Source organism: Balaenoptera borealis (genome assembly GCF_965194805.1).
Source record: "Balaenoptera borealis genome assembly, chromosome: 16".
NCBI classification, from domain to species: domain Eukaryota; kingdom Metazoa; phylum Chordata; class Mammalia; order Artiodactyla; family Balaenopteridae; genus Balaenoptera; species Balaenoptera borealis.
In genome coordinates, this window is record NC_138872.1 from 73,503,222 (window position 1) to 73,520,336 (window position 17,115).

Sequence of the window (17,115 nt, forward strand, 5' to 3'; positions counted from 1 at the left end):
GAGAGAAGGAATGGGAGTTTGGGATTAGCAGATACAAACTAGTATATATAGGATGGATAAACAACAAGATCTTACTGTATAGCACAGGGAACTATATTCAATATCCTGTGATAAACCATAATGGAAAAGAACATGAAAAAGAATATATATGTATATATATACATATATAACTGAATCACTTTGCTGTACAGCAGAAATTAACACAACATTGTAGATCAACTATACTTCAGTAAAGTATAAAACAAAATAAAATAAACTATTTGGGGTTAAAAAAAAAGAAAGGCAACTGATTTCTGTATGTTAATATTGTATCCTTCTACCTTGCTGAATTCATTTATCAGTTTTAGTAGTTTTTGTGTGGAGTCTTTAGGGTTTTCTATATATAGTATCATGTCACCTGCATATAATGACAATTTTACCTCTTCCCTACTGATTTGAATACCTTTTATTTCTTTTTCCTGTCTGATTGCTGTGGCTAGGACATCCAATATTATGTTGAATAGAAGTGGTGAGAGTGTGCATCCTTGTCTCATTCCAGATTTTAGCAGGAAGGCTTTAGTTTCTCACTGTTGATTAGTATATTGGCTGTGCGTTTGTCATAAATAGCTTTTATTATGTTGAGATACATTCCCTCTATACCCACTTTCGTAAGGGTTTTTATCATGAATGGGTGTTGAATTTTATCAAATGCTTTTTTCTGCATCTATTGAGATGATCATATGGTTTTGTATGGTGTACATGGTGTATCACATTGATTGATATGCTTATGTTGAACCATCTTTGTGACCCTGGTCATGGAAAGCTTGTTTTTTAAAAGGGTAAGCAAAATTGACAAGTCTTTAGCCAGGCTGATTAAAAAAAATAGAGAGAGAGGACCCAAATAAACAAAATAATAAGTGAAAGAGGAGAAATTACAATGAATTTTACAGAAATTAAAAAATCATAAGAGAATACTATGAATAATTGTAAGCCAATAAATTGGACAACCTAGAAAAAATGGATAAATTCCTAGAAAAATATAATCTCCCAAAACTGAACCAAGAAGAAATATATAATCTGAACAGACCAATATTTAGTAGTGAAATTGAATCAGTAATCAGAAAACTCCTAGCAAACAAAAGTCCAGGACCAGACAGCCTCATATGGGAATTCTACTAAACATATAAAGAAGAGCTAATACCTATCTTTCTCAAGCTACTCCAAAAAACTGAAGAAGAGGGAACACTCCCAAATTCATTCTATGACTCTACCATTACCCTGATACTAAAACCAAAGACACAGCAAAAAAAAAAAAAAAAAGAAAATGACAGGCCAACATCTTAGATGTATATAGGTACAAAAATCCTCAACAAAATATTAGGAAACCAAATTCAACAATATATAAGAAGAATCATAAACCATGATCAAGTCTGATTTATTCCAGGGATGCAAGGATGGCCCCAAATCTGCAAATCAATCAGTGTGACACACCATATTAACAAATCAAGGGATAAAATCTCATGATCATCTCAATAACTGTAGAAAAAGCATTTGACAAAATTCAACATTCATTCATGATAAAAGCTCTCATCGGTGTTGGTGTAGAGGGAACATATCTCAACATAATAGATGCCATTTATGACAAACCCACAGGTAAAATCATACTTAATGTTGAAAACTGAAAGCTTTTCCTCTAAAATCAATAACAAGACAAGGATGCCCACTATCACCACTTCTATTTAACATAATATTGGAAGTCCTAGCCACAGCAGTCAGAGAACAAAAATAAATAAAAGGCATTCAAATTGGAAGGGAAGAAGTAAAACTGTCAGTATTTGCAGATGACATGATACTATATACAGAAAACTTTTAAGCCTCTACCAAAAAACTACTGGAACTAATAAATGAATTCAATAAAGTTGCATAAAAAGGTTAATATACAGATTTCTGTTGCTTTTCTATACACTAATAATGAACTATCAAGAACAGAAAGCAAGAAAACAATCTTGTTTTAAATCACATCAAAATGAATAAAACACCTAGAATTGGCTTAAAAGAGGAGGTGAAAGACCTATACTCTGAAAAATATAAGACGTTGGTGAAGGAATATGAAGATGACACCAATTAGTGAAAAAAATATACCACGATCATGGGTTGGAAGAATTAATAATGTTAAATTGTCCATACTACCCAAAATAACCTGTAGATTTAATGCAACCCCTATCAAAATACACATGACATTTTCCACAGAACCAGAATAAATAATAATAAAATTGTATGGTACCACAAAAGTCCTTGAATAGCCAAAGCGATCTTGAGAAAAAAGAACAAAACTGGAGGTATCACACTCCCTGACTTCAGACTATACTATAAAACTACAGTGTCAAAATAGTATGGTACTAGCACAAAGACAGACATGTAGATCAATGGAACAAAACAGAGAGCCCAGTTATAAAACTACACACAGATGGCCAATTAATCTATGACAAAGGAGAGAAAAATATACAATGCGGAAAAGACAGTCTCTTCAATAAGTGGTGCTGGGATAACTACATGATAACTACACAGCTACATGTAAAGGAATGAAATTAGAACCTTTTCTCATAAGATATACAAAAATAAACACAAAATTGATTAAAGACCTAAATGTAAGACCAGAAACCATAAAACTCCTAAAAGAGAACATAGAACACTCTTTGACATAAGTGGCTGCAATATTTTTTTGGATCTTTCCCCTCAGTCAGAGGATACAAAAGCAAAAAAAATAAACAAATGGGATCTAATTTAATTTAAAACCTTTTGCACATCAGAGGAAACCATCAACAAAACGAAAAGACTACCTACTGAATTAAAAAAATATTTGCAAATGATATATCTAATAAGGGGTTAATACCTAAAATATATAAACAGCTCATACAACTCAACATCAAAAAAAGCAAACAACCCAATTTTTAAAAAGGGCAGAAGACCTCAATAGACATTTTTTCAAAGAAGACATGCAGGTGGCCAACAGGCACATGAAAAGATGCTCAACATCACTAATCATCAGGGAAATGCAAATCAAAACCACAATGAGATACCACCTCACATCCATTAATATAAACTATTATTTAAAAAAAAACCCAGAAAGTAACAAGTGTTGGTATGAATGTGGATAAATAGGAATCCTTGTACACTTTTGGTGGGAATGTAAAATATTGCAGCCACCATGGAAAACAGTATGGTGGTTCCTCAAGAAATTAAACGTAGAATTACCATACAATCCAGCAATTCCACTTCTTGGCATTACCCAAGGGAATTGAAAGCAGGGACTCAAATAAATATCTGTACAGGTATAAAAGGACAAATATTATATATTTCCATCGACTAGAAGTACCTTGAGTAGTCAAATTCATAGGGCTGAGGGAAGGAGTAATGGGGAATTATTGTTTATTACAGAGCTTCAGTTTTTGAAGATGAAAAGAGTTCTATGGATATAGATGGTGGCAATGATAGTAGCACAACATTGTGAACGTATAATGCCACTCAGCTGTAAGCTTTAAAAGGTTTAAGATGGTAAATTTCAGGTTATGTGTATTTTACCACAATTTTAAAACCTCTTAGAAGAAAACTTATAAGTAAATCTTTATTACCTTGGATTTGACAAAATATTCTTAGGTATGACATCAAAAGCACAAGTAACAACAAAAATAAATAAACTGGACTTCATCAATATTAAAAAGTTTGTGTTTCAAAGCACACCAAAAATAAAATGGAAAGACCAACAGATTGGGAGAAATATTTGCAAATCATGTATCTCATAAGCAACTTGTATCCAGAATATATAAAGAACTCTTACAACTCAATAATAAAAAGACAGAAGCTCAATTAAAAATAGACAAAGGATCTGAGTAAATTTTTCTCTTGGGAAGACATATTAATAGCCAATAAAAACATGAAAAGACCAAATATTATATAATTCCATTCATATGATATGTCCAGAACAGAGAAATCTGAAGAGAAAGAGTTGATTAGTGATTTCCTAGGGCTGGTGGAGAGGAGGGTTGACAGGTAGTAGGGGAGAAAAGCTGAAGAGTATGGGATTTCTTTTTGGGAAATAAAAATGTCCTAAATTTGGTTGTGGTGATGGTTGCACACATTGTGAATAGACTAAAACTCACTAAATTGTATATACTAACGGGTGAGTCACATGGTATGTGAACTGTATCACAATAAAACGCTTTTTAAGAGAATTGATTATCAGCAAACGTTTTTCAAAATCAAGAAAGTGAAACATTTTCCCACACTGGCTTTTGGGGAAAAAATATCTTATTTATAGTCTCTTTGTCAGATACAAGTGACACTATATTACTAATATTGTTACTTATAAATTATACTTTCATTCCCACCTGTCAAATAGAACTGATATTCAGTAGTTAGAAGCTTACATTCATTGAGGTGTTCACGTGCGTGGTAGCTTCATCATCTGTTGGGAGTTGGTATATCTGGATGCCATTACTAATCAATTCACTCATTATCTTACACTTAAATTTCTGTAAATCATTTTTAGAAATTGTATCTGCTTTGGCAATCAGTGGTATAATGTTCACCTATTAAGAAAGAAACAAACAAAATCTCACCATTGAGGATTTGTTATTAATTTGTTATTTTTACAGTCAAAACCTCAATCTCTCATGATAAATTTTCATAACTAGATAATCACTGGCTATCATGACTTCTTCACAGAATTACTTTCCAAAATCATCAGTACTTTGAAGATTAATCTTTAATCAGAATTCAGGTTTAGAAATCTCAATTTTCTTTCTCTTCTCAAACTTTCTTACACTTCCAACACATCTGGAGTTAGTAAAATGTAAGTAGCAAAATGAAGTATGATCAATTTGATTTCATTATCAATTTGATTTCTTATTAAACTGAGTATTAAAAAGTCAGAAGAGACCTTTCATCAAAATTATAGAACAGATAAACTTTGTCCTTCTACCTGTCATTCATTTGCATCATCTTCTCCATAAATCCATCTTAATCACTGTCCCATTTTCTAGGTAGAATCTTGTTCTACCTAGATGACCTTGCAGGTAGATCTGCTTGTGTTTTCCAAAGACCACCTAAAAGTAGTAGACTTTTTTTTACTATAGTTTAAAAGCTGAGTGTGTTTATGTGTGTGTATAGCACCTTGCTAACAAAAAAGTCCATTTGTAATTTGTAAAAAGAAATGATTTCACATTGCATATTTGAAGTTGAAATTTTATACATAAAATTTTCTTCCTAGCTCTACAATATGATCATTCCTTCTCAATGAATTTACATCTTAATAATTAAACTTTGTAGAAAATAACAATAAAAAATTCCAAAATATGTTTTATTACTGTTAAAATAAATCATTACTGTTAAATCATAGCTACACAATGTTAAGTTCTGTGATCTAGTAGAAATGCATAAAAGTCAGTTTTAGGTCTATTGCTTTTGTTTTAGGTTCCTCAAAGTACATTTTTTAAAAATCCTTGTGAAAATCTAGGGCTTCAATATTATAACGTAGATGTTCAAAATTTTGTCTAATTTTAAAATCTTAAATAATAGCTTCCATAGTAAAAAGCAGACAACTGCTATGGTAGATTCAACACTAACATAAATGTCTTGGGTTGTATTAATGAGAAAGCTGGGAAAAGATATCCTCCAATGATAATAAATCATTAACACATGAGAAATGAAAACGCTTCATGTCAATAATTCCTCAGGTGTTCATATTTAAGGAACAAAAGTCATTTATTGCAAGGAGAGCTGAGAAACCTGTAAGAGAAGACAACAGACAGACACACACCCTTGCCCAACCCTTTATGCAATGGTCTTTGCAAAAATTAGCAACTTCCTGTATCTGGAAATGGCTTGATGATTACAGCTGCCCATAAAATTAAAAATAAAACTGTGTCCTTGAGTATTGAATATACTACTAATCGAGAAATTGAGACAGCTCTTAATTTTAACTAGAAATCTAACTTCTTTCAACTACTTGGTGACTTAGATTAAGTACAACGTTTCTTTCCAGTTTGAACAATACATAGCAAAGGTCAGGCCTTCTTTGATAAAGGGAACGCAATTTTAGAACTCTTCCTCCCTTCAACTGAATAAAGTTGAAGACAGCACGTTTTATCAGGGCTGAGTGCAGAAAGAATCTCATGACATAACAAGTTCTTTCATATGTATATTTGCTCTCTGTTGGAAAAAAAATTATATATATTCTGAATTTTCTCTGACAGAACCACTAACCAGGATCATGAAATCTTCATGTTTCACACCATCAGTGGTACCAGGTAAACGTTAATGGCATTATTTTATAGTACTATAGGGTAAATTCTATTTCAAAACTACAGGTAAATGACCATGATCTGAATCATGATTTAATCACAAACCCCTAAACTTTAAAAAAATTTTTTTAAAGTTTTTTAAATTTTTATTTTAGATTGGAGCATAGTTGATTAACAATGTTGTGTTCATTTCTGGTGTACAGAAAAGAGATTCAGTTATACACATACATGTATCTATTCTTTTTCAAATTCTTTTCCCATTTAGGTAATTACAGAATACTGAGCAGAGTTCCCTGTGTTATACAGTAGGTCCTTGTTGGTTATCTATTTTAAATATAGCAGTGTGTACATGTCAATCCCAGACTGCCAATCTATCCCTCCCCCCTACCCTTCCCCTCTGGTAACCATAAATTCTGTTCTCTAAGTCTGTCTGTTTCTATTTTGTAAGTTCATTTGTATCAATTTTTTTTTAGATTCTGCATAGAAGTGATATCATATGATATTTGCCTTTCTCTGTCTGACTTACTTCACTTAGCATGATAAATTTTAAATTTTATTAAATTTTTAAAAACCTGTGTCTCATTTTCCTAAATGATACACATCCTAATTAAATTTCTCTGGAAAGGAAGAAAGGTTGAAATGTATCAAATGCTATTATGGGCTGAATATGTCTCCCCCTTCTCCCTCACACATATCTTAAAGCCCTAAACCCTAATATCTCACAAAGTATTTGGAGATAGAACCTTTAGAGAGGTGATTAAGTGAAAATAAGGCCATGAAGATAGGCCCTAATCCAATCCCACTGGTGTCCTCATAAAAAGGGGAAACTTGGGCACACAGAGACATCAGCTGTGTGTACAAAGGAAAGATCATGTGAGGACGCAGTGAGAAAATGGCAATCTGCCACCTAAAATGAGGTTTCAGAAAAAATGAAACTTGGCGACACCTTGATCTTGAACTTGTAGCCTCCAGAATTGTGAGAAAATTAATTTCTGTTGTTTAAACCACTAAGTCTGTGGTATTTTGCAATGGTATCCCTAGGAAACGAACACAAATGCTTTAAAGATTAACAACAAAAAAATGATATATATACATATTACAAAATAACAAGTTCTCTGTGTGCAAATGCCTTCAAGATTTGTATTATTTCAAAATAAGTATCAAATCTTGATGGGTTGATAGATTTACCAAACGTACCTTACTGTCAATGTTCTTCATGGTTAATAGATCAAGGGATTTCAGAGAATGTCCTGTAGGTGAAATGAAGTAAAGGCACACGTGGATACGGGAATCATGGTAGTCAACAAAGGAACGCTTAATTTTCAATTCTTCTTGAAGATAGGACTCAAATTGAGCATCTATGTAGTCAACTATCGGCTGGTAGCTGAAAAAATGATTATTTAAACATTTAGCATAACAGATTAATATCATCTGATGTCTGCATTTTTACCATTTAATATCTAGTTAATATGTGTACTCACTAGTTTGCCACAGTGATAAAATGTGCATAACATGTCCTTACAAAGATAACAGCTACAAAGCAATAAAAAGTCCTCTTGTTTATAGAAAAGGAAAAATGATCTATCAGTTCAATGAAGTTCCAATCAGAAAACAAGTTTTTTATATGTATACATATGTATAAGTGCAAAGAACCAAGAATGCTCAAGACATACAAGCCCTTGTATGGGCTGTCCATACAAGGTCAGAGAAAGCCCCCAGATATAACGGGACGAATAAACAGTATATCCACCTAAATGCAACTAGTAAAAGATTTGAGGAGCTGTCTGCTACTTCAAATGCAAAAGCAGCAATGCAAAACTCCAAGGAATGTGAAGAATCAAGAAAACATGTCACCCGCAAAAGATAATAATAATCCTCTAATAACTGAATCACAGGCACAGAATTTTGCAATCTATCTGAAAAAGATTTCAAAATAATTGTTTTAATGAAAGTCAATGAGATACAAGAAAACACATAAAGACAATTCAACAAAATCAGAAAAACAATGTATGAGCAAAATTAGAAACTTAACAAAGGGATAGAAATCTTAAAAAAAAAAAAAATCCAAACAGAAATTCTGGGGCTGAAAAATTCAATGAATGAATTAGAAAATGCAATAGAGAGCATCTACAGCAGAAGAGACCAAATGGAGAATAGAATCAGTGTGCTAGAGAATAGGAACTTTGAAATAACTCAAGCAGAGGAAAATAAAGACAGAAAGAATGAAAATGAATGAAGAAAGCCTATATGATCTAAGAGACTTCAAAAAATATATAAATATTAGAATAGTTGGAGTTCCATACTGAGAGGAAAGGAAGAAAAGGGCAGAACGTTTATTTAAAGAAAGAATAGGGACATCCCTGGTGGCGCAGTGGTTAAGAACCTGCCTGCCGGGGCTTCCCTGACAGTGCAGTGGTTAAGAATCCGCCTGCCAATGCAGGGGACATGGGTTCGAGCCTTGGTCCAGGAAGATCCCACATGCCATGGAGCAACTAAGCCCATGTGCCACAACTACTGAGCCTGCGATCTAGAGCCCATGAGCCACAACTAGTGAGCCCGCATGCCACAACTACTGAAGCCCGCGCGCCTAGAGCCTGTGCTCTGCAACAAGAGAACCCACCACAATGAGAAGTCCACACACCTCAACGAAGAGTAGCCCCCGCTCACCACAACTAGAGAAAGCCCACGCACAGCAACCAAGACCCAAAGACAGCCATAAACAAACAAACAAACAAACAAATAAATAAATAGAAAGAATAGCTGAGTGGTGACCTAAATGGGAAGGAAATCTAAAAAAGAGGGGATATATGTATACGTATGACTGATTCATTTTGCTGTACAGCAAGAAACTAACACAACATTGTAAAGCAACTATACTCCAGGAAAAATTAACTCAAAAAAAAGAAAGAATAGCTGAGAACTTCACAAATTTTGTGAGACACTTAGCCATCTAAGTTTACAAACCCAATAGATCACCATATATCTCAATGCATAAAGACCTTCTCAAGACACATTATAATGAGACTGTCAAAAATCAAAGACAAATAGAGAATCCTAACAGCAGCGAGAGAAAAAAAAAGTGTAACCTATAAAGAAACCCCCATTAGGCTATCAGCAGATTTCTCAGCAGAGACCTACAGGCCAGGAGAGAGAAAAATAACAAAATATAAAAATTGCCCGCCAAGAATACTCTATTTGGCAAAGTTATTCTTCAGAAATGAAGGAGAAATAAGACTTTCCCAAACAACAACAAAAAAGCTGAGAAAGTTCATCAATACTACATCTGCCTTGCAAGAAAATCTTTAAGAAATTCTTCAGGCAGAAGCAAAAAGACACTAATTAGAACATGAAAATGTACAGAAGTATATAACACACTGGTAAAGGCAAATATACAGATTTAGAAAAATCTAATCTGTGATAAGATAGCATGTTAACAACTTAACAAGTATAATGGTTAAGGACAAAAGTATTAAAAATAACTATAGTACTGTAATTTGTTAAAGAATATACAATATAAAAAGAGGTAAATTTGTGACCTCAAAATATAAAATGGGGAGCAAAAGGGTGAAATCTTCTTATGCGATCAAAGTAAACCACCTATCAGTTTTATCTGTAAGATAAAAGATTTTATGTAAGTTTCATGACAACCACAAAGCAAAAACCTAGAGTAGATTCACAAAAGATAAAGAAAGGGAAATCAGAACATACCAGCACAAAAAATCACCAATTTACAAAGACAGAAAGAAACAGAGAAAAAAACTAAATAATGGAACTACGAAACAGCCAGAATGCAATTAATAAGACGGCAGTAGTAAGTCCTTACATATCAATAATTATTCTAAATATAAATGAGTTGAACTCACTAATCAAAAGGCACAGATGGCTAGATGGATTAAAAAAATAAGACCCAACCATCTGCTGCTGACAAGAGACTCATTCAGCATTAAGGACACACATAGGCTCAAAGTAAAGAAATAGAAAAAGATATACCATGAAAGTGGAAATGAAAATAAAGCAGGGGTGGCTGTATTTATGTCAGAAAAAATAGACTTTAAGCAAAAAGGGTAACAAGAGACAAAGAAAATCATTATATAAAGGTAAACTGGCCAATCCATCAAGAGGTTATAACAACCACAAAATACATGCACTCAGCATTGAAGCACCTATATATTAATCAAATGCTAACAGATCTGAAGGGAGAAACAGACAACAATACCATAATTGTAAGGGACTTCAGTACCCCACTTTCAGCAATGGGTAGATCATCTAGAGAGAAAATCAACAAGAAAACGTTGGACTTGGGACTTCCCTGGCAGTCCAGTGGTTAAGACTCCCCACTTCCACTGCAGGGGGGCATGGGTTCGATCCCTGGTCAGTGAACTAAGATCCCACAGGCCACGCTGGACAGCCAAAAAAAAGGAAAAAAAAGAAAACATTGGACTTGAACCATACATTAGACCAAATGGACCCAAGAGACATATATAGAACATTTCATCCAACAGCAATAGAATACACATTTTTCTCAAGTGCACATGGGACACTGCTCCCAACAGCCAAGATGGGGAAAATGTGAGCAAAAAAAATTTTTTACAGTATTGTATTATAACTCATAAAATAAAATAAGTATCCACGAGTCCAACTGATATAAAAAATAATTGAATAAGTAAATAAATGGGGGAGAACATTAAACTTCCCTTAGAGAATAATTCCAATTAATAAGTGTAGAAAGAATGAGAGAAATACAAATTCAACATTAAAGCACCACAACAATGATTGTTACAGGCAGAATCCAGATGCTTACAAGAGTAGTTGAAAATTTTAGGAGAAATAGAATATTTATATAGTCTCAAAGTATTAGTCGCCAAGATGTTTATTCATTACAAAGGTAAAAAAATATCTTAACTTTACAGTGAAGAAACCCTGGTAGATACTATCTTAATCTTAATCAGTTTAACATCACTAGCAATAAGACATGCCCACATCATGCACCTGCTGTTATGACACATTGAGAAAGTAAAATCGACTCTGTGGTATTCTTGCCAAATTGTACAGACTCAGTCTAATCATGAGAAAATATCAGGGAAACCGAAATTGTAAAGCATTCTACAAAATAAATGGCCAGTGCTCTTAAAAATGTTAAAGGTCATGAAAGGTGAAAAAACAAACAAACAAAAAACTGCCATAAACTGGAGTAGACTAAAGAGACATGACAAATAAATGAAAACTGAGTTCCTATGTTGAATCCTAAAACAGAAAAAAAAAAGTTGCTAGTGGAAGAACTGGTGAAACTGAATAGTCTATAGTATAGTAAATTACATTGTAGCAGTGTTCATGTCTTACTTTTGATAATTGAACTATAGTTATGTAGGATGTTGACATATATGGAAAAATGGGTAAAAGTTATAAAGAAGCTCTCTTTACTAATTCGAATCACAAAAGTCTAAAATTTCTGTAGGTCTAAAATTATTTTGGAATAAAATAATTTTTAAAACTCAGTAGGAAAAAAACCTCAGTAGATAAGCAACAAGATTTACTGTCTGTATACACAAAACTAACACAATACTGTAAAACAACTATATTTCAATTTTTAAAAAAAGAGGAAATACCAAAGACAAAAAACAAACAAACAAACAAAAAGAGTAGAAAAGTAAGCAAAAGATTGAACAGGGATTTCACAAATCAGGTTCACAAAATTAAATGTCAAAAAAATGAAAATATAAAAATCTCATTAGTATTTAGGGAATTGCAATACAATACAATCATAAACCTACTAGATGGCAAAACTTGAAAGGTCTGTCAATATCTGGTGAAGGTAAAGATGTGACGCAAAAAGGTGCGGTGCATACATTGCTGCTGGCAGTGTATATTTTTATAAAAACATTGGAGAAAAGTTCGGCATTATCTAGTAAACTTGAAGATATGAATATCTTCTGATCCAGTAGTTTTACTCCCAGTTATATATTTAGGATACATTTACAGCAATGTCTATTGCAATACTGTTTTAAATAGCGCATGTGGTAGCCAGTCTTCAAGTGATAACCAATGATCCTCAAAGTCTGCTATTTGTGTCCTGTGTGGTCCACTCCCAAGAGTTAATAAGGGTTGCTAAGTAGCAAGTAAAAGTGACCATGCATAATTACCAAGACTGGGTTATAAAAGTATTTCATTCTCCACCCTAGTCTCTAGGATAATTTATTCTGGAGGATAGACAACTAACATGTTATGAAGATACTGCAGCAGTTCAAGCAGGCTTTTGGAAGATTTATGTGAGGAGAAGCTCAGTCATCCTGCCAACGTCCAGAACCAACTTGTTAGCCATGTATTTGAGTCATTATAGAAGTGGATCCTGTAGCTCCAGTCAAGCCTTTAGACAACTGTGGCCATAGCTGATATCTGACTGAACCTCATGAGAAACCTGAGCTAGAACTTTTCCAGGTGGCTCTTTATGAATGCATGATGCACAGAAAATGTAAGAGATAAAAAAAATTATTGAACATTTCTGGTTTTTACATATTTTGGGAGATGTAGAAACCTAAAAAGATGATTGCTCTCATTCTTACAACAAATAACAAGGATTTACTTGTTGTTTGCACAGGTAACTATATTCAATATCTTATAATAACCTATAATGGAAAAGAATCTGAAAAAAATATGTATATAACTGAATCACCTTGCTGTACACCTGAAACTAACACAATATTGTAAATCAACTATACTTCAATTAAAAAAAAAGAGAAGAAAAAAGCTGGGCAAAGTGAAAATCAATGACTTTTCTTGAATCCATCAGAGAAATAAAGTCATAGAACAAGAAATGTACTGAAAATCTAGAGGCAAAGAGAGGTGTATAGGGAAAAACAGTAACTGATCATTTGCTTACCTGAGACACATGTCAATGAAAACTATATATCCCAGTAAAAACATTAAGCTAGGAATTTTTAACTAACTGTTAAAATCCAAGAGCGGGCTAACCTGAGAGCATAAAACACTTCAGGAACCATATTAGGGAATCACAGAGAAGATCAGGGAAAATCCTGAGAAATTTCCCCCAAGATGCTGGCGAGGGGAAGGTCACAGCAGTCAATGCTGTAACTTCAAACAGACCTATCTTCCAAAGGAATAAGTCTTAACCTTCAGGGATAAAGGCTTCAAAACTGCAGTCTGAGGGCACTAGTAGAAAGCAACTGAAGATTAGGGAGAGGAACACAGGCAAAAAACAAAAACAAAACAAAACAAAAAACTCTACCCACAAGGGAGGCACAGAAATATGTGCTAGGCCAAACATTATATATGTAGGAGGAGAAATAATGCTTGTGAAGACCACACCCTTGATAAACAGATTCTTAACAACTAGCTAACATTAAATTTTAATTAGAACAATAGACAATGACTGATGAAGCCCCAATGATGTGAGGTAGATACTGTTCCATGAATTATACAGAAAAGGAAAATTGGGCTGAAAGAAGTCAACTAGATCTTGAACAAAATGGTGGACCAGGAAGTCCCAAGCTCTCATTCCTCCACAGAAACATTAAAAAACATCCAAAAACTACCTGAATTAACTTTAACAGAGCTCTTGAAAATAGTCAAAGATTTATAGGCACCAAATAAATGCCCAGTCAAGAAAAAGCCACCTTCAAATAGTAAGAAAGTTTTGTGACATTTTTTATTTGCCCTTGTCTCACCACCTCCTTGTCATGGAAGTGGTCTTGGCATTACAGGAGTGACAGCCCAAATCACAATTTCCTCCCTCAGACTGGGGGGAGCAGAGCAGATCTTATTTGCAAATTGTTTAGCACTTATGTTCTAACCAGTGGAGCTACCTGAAAGACAAATCAGAAAGGAAAATAGAGACATTACTACTGATAATACAGAAATAAAAAGGATTATTAGAGAATACAATGAACAATTATATGCCAACAAATTGGATTACCTATATGAAATGAATAAATTTCTGGAAATATACAACTGATCAAAACTGACTCATGGGGGCTTCCTTGGTGGCACAGTGGTTAAGAGTCCACCTGCCAATGCAGGGGACACAGGTTCGAGCCCTGGTCCGGGAAGATCCCACATGCCATGGAGCAACTGAGCCCGTGCACCACAACTACTGAACCTGCACTCTAGAGCCCGGGAGCCACAACTACTGAGCCCACGTGCTACAACTACTGAAGCCCACGCACCTAGAGCCTGTGCTCTGCAGCAAGAGAAGCCACTGCAATGAGAAGCCCGCACACCTCAATGAAGAGTAGCCCTCACTCGCTGCAACTAGAGAAAGCCTGTGCACAGCAACGAAGACCCAATGCAGCCAAAAATAAATAAATAAAATAAATTTTTTTAAATTAAAAAAACCCTGACTCATGAAGAAATAGAAAATCTGAATATATCTATAACTACTATAGGTATTGAATCTGTAATTTTTAAATTCTACATAAATAAAATTCCATGACAGATGGCTTTGTTGGTGAATTCTACCAAACATATAAAGAAGAATTAACAGCAAACTCCTCTTAAAATTGATGAGGAGGGACTATGTCTTGACTCATGTTATGAGGCCAGCATTATCCTGATGCCAGAGCCATACTAAAACACTAAAAGAAAAGAAAATATACACCAATATCTCTCATGAATATTAATGCAAAAATCCCCTATTAAATATTAGCAAAGCAAATCCATCAGTACAGTAAAAGGATTATCATCACAAATAAGTGGGATTTGTTCCTAAAATGCAAGAATGTTTCAACACATGAACATCAATCAATGTAATACATCACATTCGTAGAATGAAAGGGAAAAAAACAGATGATCATCTCAATAATTGCAAAAAAAGACATTTGACATAAGTCAATACCATTTCATGATAAAAGAAAACACTTAATAAACTAGGACTAAAAGTAATCTTTCTCAACATGATAAAAAACTATATATGAAAACCCCACAGCTAACATCGTACTCAATGGCAAAATCTGAAAGACTTTCCCCTAAGATTAGGAACAAGTCAAGTATGCCTACTTGTGCCACTTCAATTCAACATAGTATTGGAAGACCTAGCAAGAGCAGTTAGGAAGAAAAAGAAATGAAATCCAAATTGGCAAAGAAGAAGTGAAATTATCTTTGTTCACGTATGACATGAAAACAACTTCATTTATAGTAGCATCAAAAAGAATAAAATACTTAGGAATAAACTTAACCAAAGAGGTGAAAGATGTGTACACTGAAAACTACAAAACATTAATGAAAGAATTTAAAGAAGACACAAGTAAATGGAAAGAAATATCATGTTCAAGGAGATTTAATATTGTTAAAATGTCCAAAATACTCAAAGCAATCTACAGATTCAATGCTATCCCTATCAAATCCCAGTGGCTTTTTTTTTTTAATAGAAATAGAAAAAACAGTTCTAAAACTCATATGAAAACACAAAAGACCGGAGATTCTGAAGGTGAAGAATAGAACAACTGAACTAAAAAACCACTAGAGGGATTCAAGAATGACTTGATGAGGCAGAAGAAAGAACCTGCAAACTCAAAGACAGGTCATTTAAAATTACCCAGTCAGAGGAGCAAAAAGAAAAAAAGACTGAAACAGGGTGAAGAAAACCTTAGGAAATTATGGGACTCCATCAAGCAACAAGCAAACCAACATGCCTATCATGAGAGTCCTAGAAGAAGAGAGAGAGAGAAATGGGCGGTAAGCTTATTCAAAGAAGTAATTGCTGAAAACTTCCCATATCTGGGGAAGGGAAATGGAATAGCAGATTGAAGAAACTCAAAAGACCCCAAAATAAGATGAACCCTAAGAAGTCGCCACCAAGACACAATATATTCAAACTGTCAAAAGTCAAGGACAAAAAGTAAAATTTGAAAGCAGCAACAGAAAAGCAACTCATCATGTATAAGGGAGCCCCCATAAGACTATGAGCTGATTTCTCAGGATAAAATTTGCAGGCCAGAAAAGAATGGGATAATATATTCAAAGTGACAAAAAGAAAAAACATGCCAACAAAGAGTATTATACCCAACATAACTGCCCTTCCAAAATGAAGGAAAAACAAAAACTTTCCCAAATAAATACTGAGGAAGTTCATCACCACTAAATCTGCCTTAAAAGAAATGCCACTAGATCTGCCTGAAAAGAAATGCTAAAGGGAGTTCAATTTGAAACAAAAGGACACTAAACAGTAACACAAAAGCACACAAGTGTATGAAACCCACTGGTAAAGGTAAATATATAGACAAATAGAGAATACTGTAATACTGTCATTAAAAAGGTATGTAAATCACTTTTACCTGTAGCATAAAAATTAAAAGAAAAAGAGTATTACAAATAACTATAAATATAAAAATCTTTTAATGGATACACAACATAAAAATATGTAAAGTTTGATATCAAAACAAAGTGAAGGACAGGTAAAACGGTAAAATTTTTGCATGTGATTGAAGTTGCTATCAGCTTAAAGTAGACTGTTAAAACTATAAGATGCTTTATGGAAGCCTCATGATAACCACACAGAAAATACCTATAAAAGGTAAACAAGAGAAAAAGAGAATCAAACATATCACTACAAAAATCAACAAAATACAAAGAAATTAAAAAGAGAGAGGAAAAGAGGAACAAAAGAACTACAAGATAGACAGAAAACATTTAATAAAATAACAATAGTAAGTCATTCCCTATCAATAATTACTTATATGTATTACTATATACTATATATAGTAATTACTTGAATGGAGTAAACGCTCCAATCAAAAGACATAGAGTGGTTGAATGGATTTTAAAAAAAAAAAACAAGATCCAACTGCATGCCATCTATTACAATAGACCCATTTTATTATTT

General features: G+C 33.7%; 1 protein-coding gene across 1 annotated transcript in view; it reads right to left on the reverse strand.

Annotated features, from left to right (window-relative positions):
• The window catches only part of SEPTIN14 (septin 14), a 49,790-nt gene that overhangs the window by 18,792 nt on the left and 13,883 nt on the right, over positions 1–17,115 (reverse strand). The window contains exons 4-5 of the mRNA XM_082358705.1: positions 7,479–7,665; positions 4,407–4,568 (exon numbers count right to left, since the gene is read on the reverse strand). Coding sequence (XP_082214831.1) covers positions 4,407–4,568; positions 7,479–7,665 — 349 coding nt within the window. The remainder of the gene's footprint in view (positions 1–4,406; positions 4,569–7,478; positions 7,666–17,115) is intronic.